This window comes from Sinocyclocheilus rhinocerous, unplaced genomic scaffold (assembly GCF_001515625.1).
Source record: "Sinocyclocheilus rhinocerous isolate Xijiao unplaced genomic scaffold, SAMN03320098_v1.1 scaffold182, whole genome shotgun sequence".
NCBI classification, from domain to species: domain Eukaryota; kingdom Metazoa; phylum Chordata; class Actinopteri; order Cypriniformes; family Cyprinidae; genus Sinocyclocheilus; species Sinocyclocheilus rhinocerous.
Genome location: NW_015655576.1, coordinates 994,792 through 1,006,843, shown reverse-complemented (window position 1 = coordinate 1,006,843; position 12,052 = coordinate 994,792). Strand labels below are relative to the sequence as shown.

At 33.9% G+C, this 12,052-nt stretch overlaps 1 protein-coding gene across 2 annotated transcripts in view; it reads left to right on the top strand.

The window, feature by feature from the left end:
- Positions 1-12,052, top strand: part of LOC107718575 (nuclear factor 1 X-type-like) — a 190,749-nt gene that overhangs the window by 21,501 nt on the left and 157,196 nt on the right. For both annotated transcript variants that reach the window (XM_016525708.1, XM_016525700.1), the window contains exon 2: positions 3,746-3,829. In XM_016525708.1, the coding sequence (XP_016381194.1) occupies positions 3,746-3,829 (84 nt within the window). The remainder of the gene's footprint in view (positions 1-3,745; positions 3,830-12,052) is intronic.

Sequence of the window (12,052 nt, the reverse complement as noted above, 5' to 3'; positions counted from 1 at the left end):
AATTTGCACGGTTTGACGTGATCTGAGCTAACTTTGCGATCGATCGTTAGATTAAATCACCACTGGTAAAGTCAAAACCGGCAAAGTCAAAGTCAGAACTGGCAAAACCGGCAGACATGTTACTTACCTGATCAGATGGCATTTTCCAGTGAAACTTCTTATTTTGGACATACTTTAAAGACGTAGTATCTGTAATTCTGAAGTACAGTGAATATCCACACTGGTGCGTTGACTGACAGCCCACATATACAGCTCAAAACATTAGATTCATCTGCGCTGAGGAGCCGTGCCGATGCACAACCCATGTAAAGAAGATCAATCTGCAAATAACTGCAATTGCAGGTTTCGAACAGAGATGGCGACAAAGAGGCAAAACTTTTGGACTGCAGCTTTAATTTCATCACTGTTTAGGAGAGACAATTAAAGGAAGAGTTCACCCAAAAATGAAAATTCTGTCATAATTTACTCACCCTGAAGTTGATCCAAACCCGTATGAGTTTCTTTCTTCTGTTGAACACAAAAGAAGATATTTTGAAGAATGTGGGTAACAAAACAGTTGGCGGTAGCCATTGATTTCCATATATGGGGAAAAAAATACTATTGAAGTCAATGGCTACCATCACCTGTCAAATATCCCTGTAAGATTTTGATATTAAAAACAACTCAAACTGCCAAGCATTACTCACATTTTCTAGTCCATTTGGCCATTTAAGCTTCTGTTTTTATTCATTCTGAAAGTAACAACCAGTTCATCAGAATTATATCCTAGTCCTGAATATACAGTTGTATTTTCGCTTTCTCTTTCTTACCATAATTTTCAAACAGACATGTCTGTTTATGGTGTTAACATTAACAATTTGGGAACGAAGTTTAACAATAATAATAATTTGCACGGTTTGACGTGATCTGAGCTAACTTTGCGATCGATCGTTAGATTAAATCACCACTGGTAAAGTCAAAACCGGCAAAGTCAAAGTCAGAACTGGCAAAACCGGCAGACATGTTACTTACCTGATCAGATGGCATTTTCCAGTGAAACTTCTTATTTTGGACATACTTTAAAGACGTAGTATCTGTAATTCTGAAGTACAGTGAATATCCACACTGGTGCGTTGACTGACAGCCCACATATACAGCTCAAAACATTAGATTCATCCGCGCTGAGGAGCCGTGCCGATGCACAACCCATGTAAAGAAGATCAATCTGCAAATAACTGCAATTGCAGGTTTCGAACAGAGATGGCGACAAAGAGGCAAAACTTTTGGACTGCAGCTTTAATTTCATCACTGTTTAGGAGAGACAATTAAAGGAAGAGTTCACCCAAAAATGAAAATTCTGTAATAATTTACTCACCCTGAAGTTGATCCAAACCCGTATGAGTTTCTTTCTTCTGTTGAACACAAAAGAAGATATTTTGAAGAATGTGGGTAACAAAACAGTTGGCGGTAGCCATTGATTTCCATATATGGGGAAAAAAATACTATTGAAGTCAATGGCTACCATCACCTGTCAAATATCCCTGTAAGATTTTGATATTAAAAACAACTCAAACTGCCAAGCATTACTCACATTTTCTTCTGTAAATGTAAAAATCTAGTCCATTTGGCCATTTAAGCTTCTGTTTTTATTCATTCTGAAAATAACAACCAGTTCATCAGAATTATATCCTAGTCCTGAATATACAGTTGTATTTTCGCTTTCTCTTTCTTACCATAATTTTCAAACAGACATGTCCCATATCGCTCACATTCATCCCACTTTCATTATGATTGCTACACGGTACACGTTTCACATTATGTGTTACTACCTATAATCTTAATGGAAGGGCAATTTTGGGATCCCCTGTGAGCACACATGAAATGTAACAGGCCCATTATTTCCCATCAGCAGACATTTTGAATATGGCTGTTCGTCGTTCGCCTCTAAATATGTTTGTGCTGATATTCAAGAGTTAATTATGAAGGGCCTAGGGAGCGCTTTCGCTCAGGGCTAACCATATGGATTGGGCATATGCTGCGTATATATAGAAAAGGGTGGCATGTTTAATTGATACAGAGCCACGCTCCATAAACATCCACAGCGAGGGAGAAGGGGGACAGATCTACAGGGAACTACATCAAACAATCAATTCTTCTGCTGAGTACAAAATAAGATATTTTGAAGAATGTTGGTAAGTTGACGGTAGCCATTGGCTTCCATAGTATTGTTTTCCCATACTATGGAAGTCAATGGGTACCGTCAAGTGTTTGGTTACCAGCATTTTGCAGAATATCTTCTTTTGTGTTCAACAAAAGAAAGAAACTCTTTGGAACAACTTCATTTTTGGGTGAACTGTCCCTTTAACATCCATGAAATCTTTCCATTCCACAAAACGTTCTTTGGATATTTAAATGTTCTTCACGCTAAGAAAAATTGTTATTTTAAGAACTGTTCACTCAAGGTTCTTTGGTGAACCAAAATGGTTCTTCTATGGCATCACTGCAATACCCCCTTTTGTAACCTTTTATTTTTAAGAGTGTTCACATTCTGAAAGTAACAACCAGTTGGATCGGCTGTCATTCTAGAGTTTGTTTAGTTAAGCGCTTTGACGTATGGATGTGTTGTGAGAGAAGAGAGAGCGAGAGTGTATGCAGCCTTTCATTGCTGTGGATATGAATAGCTAGTGTTGCAGCCACATTTTGGTTAGCCAGTGTCTGGGATCTATTATAGTACTGTGTGTGTGTGTGTGTGTGTGTGTGTGTGTGTGTGTGCGGACACATCTATGTGTCTGTTATTTTAGTGCTGCATGTATTTTTATAGGAGTGCATTTTGGAGACAGGTTTAATCCAGGGAAAGTGTGCAGCAGAGTTTGCTCCAATCTCAACTGCATTAAAATACAGTATATATGTTTTTATTAAGGACAACAGGAATTATCCTTGTCTGGGAAACTGGAGGTTTCTTCAGAGGTCGAGAGAAGTTTCATTTGATAAAAAAAAATCAAAAATAATATCAGATCTTTTCAATAAATTCATATTTGCAATAATTCATATTTATTTCTTTATATAAAATGAGAACCTTTTGGACTGAAGTACTCACTGTTGTCTTGCAAAAAATATATAATAATTATATATATATATATATTCAATTCAATTCAAGTTTATTTGACTTAAGACTGGTTTTGTGCTCCAGGGTCACATATTTATTATTATATTTATGTATATATACATTTTTAAATATTTTATATATATATATATATATATAATTGTATGTTTATGTACTTGAAATGTATAAATATTTTATTCATTATTTTAAATATTTACATTTACATGTAGATTTATATACATTTATTAAAAATGTATAAACATAACATAAAAATGGTGCAAGATGAGTTGTATTTTTGAAATATTTGTGTGATTACTTATTTATTTACATTTCTTGTTAGTGTCCAAATTGTTTTCAATTCCCCTAAAGAAGCAGAGATAGCTTTATTTTGAAAAGTTTTAAAGTCTTATGCCACTTCACAACCTTTAAGTTCCACAAAGGGCTTTTTATTTTCTAGATCTTTTCAAAACCATCTATGATTTGTGTTTTAAGAACCCAGAAACTCAAACACTGATCTGAAGAATATGTTCATATGATTTAGAACCTCCAAAGAACCATATAGCAACCCTGCTAAAATAGTTGCCAAGAAGTAAGAACGAATGGTAAAAAGTAGCCAAAGCATTGTGATTCTAATGCTGATGACTGTTATTGATTATATTTCAGGCCACCGAACCGTTTCTGGTGAATGAAGACCTGTCCAGAGGTCCTGGGATACCAGAGTGCTTCGTAGTGTCCGATTCCTACAGGGTACGTCTGCTTATTACTCCATTACTCCTTTAGCATTGTTATTGATGTTATGGAGTCAAAAAATCACTGCAAAATATACGATAACCGTGATTATTATTTCCATATGCATATCTGCATATGCAGTGAAACAGAAAAAAACTGTGCAGAAAGTGAGTCTCATAACTCCACTGGAGCACTGTTTTCTTGTGGGAAATGAAAATTATAACGTGCATACTTCTATAAAATGAGAAGTATACATGAGGGCAGGACTGCAAGGAAGAGAAGAAAAAATACTGCGAAGCAGAGAGAAGTGCAGCTTTTAAAATTCCACCCAGCGAGTGCGCTGGATTTACAGTGATGGGAGTGAAATAAAACGGTCATAAAAACAGAAGGGCGGGACGGAGAGATGGGAAGGGGAGTCTGTGGATGACTGAAAATGAGACCGTTAATGAGCTGGGAGCCGCTTTTCTAGTCCTCGTTTCCAGCGGATCGCTTTTGCCAACGTTTTTGGGAGAAAAAATCTAGGTTGCTCCGGTGTCTCTGGGAGCAGGCAGTCGCAGAAATGGAGGGAAAATTATGAAACGCGATTGGCTGAAAGTACAGAAGGGGCTGAGGTGTAAAATATAGCTGTGTTGGATATCAGGAATGTGTCAGACTATATCGTTTGTTTAGATCATTTAGAGGAAAAGGAGGGCCTGGCTGTATTTCGTGCTGATTTTGATAGCAGTATGCTTTTCTATTTTTATTTTGTGGAGAAACCAGCAGCAGTTCATTGCTGACACCAAAACGACTGCTAAACGTTGTGTCATGATGTCTTGTTGATGAATTAGTATTTAGGTTATGAACCTCATACCAAATCAGTGGTTCTCAACCGTTTTGACCCAAAAATAGGACGGCAGAGAAAAAATATATATGCTAAATGCAAATAATAAAATGCAACTAACCATATAATCATGCATGCAGATGGCAAAGTTAGGGATGAGAAAACCTTTCCCATATACTGCTGGTCAAAGTTTGAAAGAAGTCTCTTCTGCTCACAAAGGGTGCATTTATTTGTTCAAAAATACAGTAAAAGTAGTAATATTGTGAAATATTATTACAATTTCAAACAACTAATTTCTATGTGAATACATTTTAAAATGTAATTTATTTCTGTGCTGCAAAGCTAAATTTTCAGCATCATTACTCCAGTCTTCAGTGTCACATGAGCCTTCAGAAATCATTCTAATATGCTGATTTGCTGCTCAATTTTTATCAATTATTATTGGTGCTCAATTATAAATAATGGCTCTTCTTATTATAAATGTTTACATTATTTATGCATTTTTTTTGCAGGATTCTTTGATGAATAGAAACTTCAAAAGAACAGCATTTATTTGAAATAGAAATCTTTTGTAACATTATCAATGTCTTTACATGAAACTTGATCAAATTAATGCATCCTTGTTGAATAAAACTTCATTCATTCATTCATTTAAATTTTACTTGCCCCAACATTTTCAATGGTAGTGTCTCACAGTTTTCACAAAAAATATGAAGCAGCACAGCTGTTTTCAATGTTGAAATATTAAGAAATGAGCATCAAAAAGCATCATTACTCCAGTCTTCAGTGTCACATGATCCTTCAGAAATCATTCTAATATGCTGATCTGATGCTCAACTTTTATCAATTATTATTGGTGCTCAGTTATAAATAATGGTTCTTCTTATTATAAATGTTTACATTATTTATGCATTTTTTTTGCAGGATTCTTTGATGAATAGAAACTTCAAAAGAACAGCATTTATTTGAAATAGAAATCTTTTGTAACATTATCAATGTCTTTACATGAAACTTGATCAACTTAATGCATCCTTGTTGAATAAAACTTCATTCATTCATTCATTTAAATTTTACTTGCCCCAACATTTTCAATGGTAGTGTCTCACAGTTTTCACAAAAAATATGAAGCAGCACAGCTGTTTTCAATGTTGAAATATTAAGAAATGAGCATCAAAATCAGCATATCAGAATGATTTCTGAAGGATCATGTGACACTGAAGACTGGAGTAATGATGCTGAAAATTCAGCGCTGCATCACAGGAATAAATTACATCTTAAAATATATTCAAATAGAAACCATTGTTTTAAAATAAAAGAATATTTAACAATTTTCACTGTTTTTACTGTATTTTTTGATCAAATAAATGCAGCATTGATTACATAAAAAAAATCTTACCAACCCCAAACTTTTGAACAGTAGTGAATATTAATTTATTATTAATCTACAATCTTAGTTACCTTTTTCTACGGACTTACTAGCAAACAATATTTAGCTACAATGCAATGCATGCCATTATAAATTCTCGCTCTTATCTAGCTTCCAGATGCACTTTAATGGTCATTATGCAAAAATATCTAACTGCTCAACGGCACTGACTGATCAGAATCAAGTATTCCAGAGGGCAATGAAATAAAGCAGGCAAGTCTCTGTGAGGACAAAAAGCAGATGCTATACTCACACGATAGCATTGACGCCCCGACAGTATCGCTCCCACATGCTCCTGAACCGTGGCTGCCCGCCTATATCCCAAATCTATGCAAAAACAGGACAAGTGGACATGATGGAAGGCACTGGCAATGAAACATTGTACTTGTGATGTATATAACTTGCATTAAAGAGTCTATATATCTGGATCCAAGAAAACCATGCTTGAGGCAGAAGTATGATCTGTGTAGATGAGACTTACTTTTATTGTTACGTTGCCTTTGGTGACTTTCCTCATGTTGAAGCCGACTGTAGGGATCATGTCTTCATTGAACTGACCAGACTAGTGGAAAAGAAACATGCAGATCATTTCAATCACATAAATAAAACAAACCTGCATGTGAAGAGTTGCAAAAGTTAATAAAAAAGACAATCTTATAGTCTCATGTTACACAAAATAAAAGCACACAAGAGGAAGTCAATGTTAAAATGCCACTTTTGAATCCAAACAGCTCACACTAGTAAGTCACGGGGAGTTTTAATAATAATAATAATAATAATGTGAATTTTTGGTAAAACAAGCCAGAAAGTTTCATGCTTCATAATTTAGTAAATTGTGCAACAGATTAAAATATAATTGATTCTTTCAACCATGTGGATTTTAAAATATGTCAAATAAATGAATCCTTTTTAGATAAAACCAAGATCTTCCTTTTAAAAATATGATTATAACTAAGCCAAATCATTGAGTGGGATCTCCTCTATTGCAAAACCCTCACGTTGAGGATAAAATCCAAGAGTTTAGCTAATTTCATAGCTAAATTACAAAACACCTACAAATTTCAACTATGTAACTGCATGTTGATCTGCATTTGAAAATCTTCAAAGCATTCAATCAAGAAGATTTCTGCTGCATTTCTTGTGGTCTGTGGTTTACAAATCATAATAAAACATACATTATACATGCATATATTAGCTATGCAAACTTAACTGATTTACATTTATGAGTGGAAAAATACTGAGTGACTGTTCTTAAGCAAGTTACAACTAAAAAGTGACCCATAAATCATTCACCTGCGAGATGTTTCACTTTTCACCTTTGAATTCTATTTCAAACCCTGATGTAGAGTTGTTAGAAGCTCTGGGTTTGTAAACTCTTTGTGCTGCATTGCAGAAGCATCTATGAGAGGCGAAAGGGCAACTCTCATGATTCAAGAACACCCATTGGGACGGTCACTTGCACTTGGGACCTTTGCCTAATAACAGATCCAGGCTGCTGTACTCAGAGACCTTTTGAAATATGGGTCACACTGAGGTTTATATAAAGGTTAATCTGTGGATTCCACAATTCCATTATTGTGCCAAGCATACAAATGAGAAACTTTAGATACTAAAAATGCAAAACCACAATGAACCAGCACTGACCTGTCAAAAAATACAAAAAATGACTCTCATAATGACATCTGCTCTGAGTCAGATGCATCCATAAAGGGAAGATTATTATGTGATCATTGCTGAAAACAATCTATGAAGGCAATCAAAAAACACATCTGGCACCGACATAAACATCGAAGGAAACTCATAATACCAAATTACAAAATTTTGTGTTTGATGATCATCAAACAACTAATTTCTATGAGAATACATTTTAAAGTGTAATTTATTTCTGTGCTGCAAAGCTGAATTTTCAGCATCATTACTCCAGTCTTCAGTGTCACATGAGCCTTCAGAAATCATTCTAATATGCTGATTTGCTGCTCAATTTTTATCAATTATTATTGGTGCTCAATTATAAATAATGGCTCTTCTTATTATAAATGTTTACATTATTTATGCATTTTTTTTGCAGGATTCTTTGATGAATAGAAACTTCAAAAGAACAGCATTTATTTGAAATAGAAATCTTTTGTAACATTATCAATGTCTTTACATGAAACTTGATCAACTTAATGCATCCTTGTTGAATAAAACTTCATTCATTCATTCATTTAAATTTTACTTGCCCCAACATTTTCAATGGTAGTGTCTCACAGTTTTCACAAAAAATATGAAGCAGCACAGCTGTTTTCAATGTTGAAATATTAAGAAATGAGCATCAAAATCAGCATATCAGAATGATTTCTGAAGGATCATGTGACACTGAAGACTGGAGTAATGATGCTGAAAATTCAGCGCTGCATCACAGGAATAAATTACATCTTAAAATATATTCAAATAGAAACCATTGTTTTAAAATAAAAGAATATTTAACAATTTTCACTGTTTTTACTGTATTTTTTGATCAAATAAATGCAGCTTTGGTGAGCATAATAGACTTTAAAAAAATCTGTATTATTCCAAACTTTTGACCCGTACAGTATGTCTTTTGTTGTTGACATCTGTGCCTTTAAAATCAGTTGAGAACCACTGAACTTGAACTTGAGAACAAAAATAAGCATGCAATATATAAACCTTGCATCTCAGAACAAGTCAAGCTTTCACTTGCAGTTTTACTGTTTTGATTTTGTAGCTCAACTGGTAAAGCAAATAAAGGTCATGGGTTTGATATCCAGGCATACAACTAGGTTTGCAAAAGGTGGAAAATTTCCAGGATTTGTTTTAGGAAACTTTAGTAAAATTATGGAATTTTTTGGAAATTTTCAGTGAAAATGTGCAGTGTTACATACTACTGATCTAAAAACAAGTAAATGTAAATCTAGATCTAATGCTCTGTGTAAAAGCTATCCAGCAGCTGTTGATTTACTGCTAGCGTGTGGTTCTGTCATGTGCTAGTTTAGCAGTCTTGTACCCACTCAAACCACTAACTGTGGGGCACAAAAAAAAAAAAACATTAAAAAAAAATCTGTATTATTCCAAACTTTTGACCCGTACAGTATGTCTTTTGTTGTTGACATCTGTGCCTTTAAAATCAGTTGAGAACCACTGAACTTGAACTTGAGAACAAAAATAAGCATGCAATATATAAACCTTGCATCTCAGAACAAGTCAAGCTTTCACTTGCAGTTTTACTGTTTTGATTTTGTAGCTCAACTGGTAAAGCAAATAAAGGTCATGGGTTTGATATCCAGGCATACAACTAGGTTTGCAAAAGGTGGAACATTTCCAGGATTTGTTTTTGGAAACTTTAGTAAAATTATGGAATTTTTTGGAAAGTTTTGGGAAATTTTCAGTGAAAATGTGCAGTGTTACATACTACTGATCTAAAAACAAGTAAATATAAATCTAGATCTAATGCTCTGTGTAAAAGCTATCCAGCAGCTGTTTGCTTTACTGCTAGCGTGTGGTTCTGTCATGTGCTAGTTTAGCAGTCTTGTACCCACTCAAACCACTAACTGTGGGGCACATTGAGAGGTGGTACATGAGTTATCACATTGTGAATGACGTTCCTTTGGTTTGGAGAAACCTCCTCTCCTCTCACCACTGCAGGCCTTTGAACTGGTTTTGTGGCAGTTTGTTACAAATCAGTTCTCTACAAATCTCGGGGTAGAAAAGACTAGGAAATTCCCTTCATTTTACATCCACCTGCTTTCATGCACTTTCAGTTTACTATTTCCAAAAAGACCAACATTGATTTTTAACACAAGGTGTCAATGGGTAGCTGACATGAAATTTGTCCTGCAATGTGTACTGTGCTGCATCTTAAACTATTTGACATATTACTTATTGTACATAGTTTTATATATTTCATGCTAATTTACAATAAGGTTCCATTTGCTAGCATTGGTATTAGTTAACATGAACTACCAATGAAAAATAAAATAATTCTAAAGCATTAAGCATTTAAGTTAACATTAATTTCAACAGTTACTAACACATTACTAAAATGAAAAGTTGCTCTGTTAACATTATTTAATGGATTTAAACTGACGTGAACTAAAATTGAACAGTTGTATTTTTATTAACTAACATGAATAACGTTAATGTTATCTATTTCATATTTTTATTTACATTATTTATGAATTTTATGTTAATTTTTAATATTTGTAAAAACAATATTTTTTTTGTTTTTTTTATTTAATATTTTTAATATTTGTAAAACACCACAGGACCAATTAAGTGAACTTCAAATAAATAAATTAATAAATAAATTCATACATTGTTTTAAAAGTTAAAAGGTGATTTAAAAACATAGTGTAAACTAGAAAAAAATATATATGAATAACAAAAACCAAAATACAAAAAAAAAAAATCACTCTTTATATAAAATTTATACATTTTATATTCATTTTGAATATTTGTGCTTTAAAGTATTCATTTGTAACACCACTGGACCCTTTACGTGAACTGTGAAAAATAATAATAAAAATAAATAAATATTTTAATTATTAATAATAATAATAAAAGGGGATTTCAAAAATTGTGAAAACTAGAAGTCTAAATGTCCCTTTTAAAAATCTATAAATTTTAACTAAATTAATATCTGATTAATAAATACTTCAACAAATGAATTGCTCATTGTTAGTTCATTATACTTAATGCATTAACTAATGGATAAAGTGCTATCTATTTCTTTTTTTTTCATGTATTAATTTTATATTAATTTGAAAATTATACTTTTAAATATTCATATGTGACCCTGCAGGACCGTTTACTGTAAGTGAACATTTCCCTTCTATAAATGGATCAATCTGAAGCTATAATGTTGAGTTTAAGCGCTTAAGGACGTGTTATTTGTGAACCACCCTTAGACACATGCTAGGTCAAAGGTCACATAAGGTAACTGGTGAGAAGCGCTGATGATTCACGCAGGTATGCGTTTCCTGTGTGGTCGTCCTGAAGCGGCACAGAGCACTTTCCTCTCTCTTCACTCTCCCTCCATCTCCAGCTCTCTGTGGCTCCATGGATCCCTTGGCAGAGGGCTGTAATTGGCCACACAGTGCCGGCTCTCTCTTTGTTTCCCCTGCAGTGGCTTGCGGTGGAACTGCACAGGCAGCAGGGCCTCATAAATCTCCAGGCCTCCGGTGGCACATCCAGCCTTCAGCTCCGGTTCTGCTCAATGACTTCACCCCCACCAAAAATCCCCACCCAGGGACGCGTTCCAAAACTTTATACCTCCACTCGCTGCCTGCTCTTGCCTTAATGTTCACTGCTTTCATGTTTTTGCAAGGCACATTCATTTAGAAGTTTGGAAAAGGACAGCCGCTGCTATCACTACAGTGTGCACGTGTTGTAGTCCAGGTGATTTTCTGCACGTCTTTAACAGCTAATAAAACACTGAATACAACGCATTTGACAGACATTTACAGACAATTATAGGCTATATATTTACTATTTTATAACTTACATTAAATGTAACTTTTTAAGGCAAACACACACACACACATACAAGCATTTTTACCACGTCTTTAACAGCTAATAAAACACTGAATACAACGCATTTGACAGACATTTACAGACAATTATAGGCTATATATTTACTATTTTATAACTTACATTAAATGTAACTTTTTAAGGCAAACACACACACACACACATACAAGCATTTTTACTTTTTTTTTAAAACTTCATTTGCTTATTAGTAAGTGCACATAAAGTTTGTGTTTATAAAGTATGTCTGCATGCCATTACAAAAATATTTATTTATTCATTCCTCTATTCAACCTTATTTATTATTTATTCAAAACGCCTTCCTTTGTTCAAGCATGCCATAAACGCTTAAGATATTCATATTCACATTTGAAAACATTAGTCAAGATACATAAATATACAGCAGTTTAGTATTGAATTTTTGTAAAGAAAGGTAAAGGTTTTTAATCTATTTTATTTGTTTCATTTT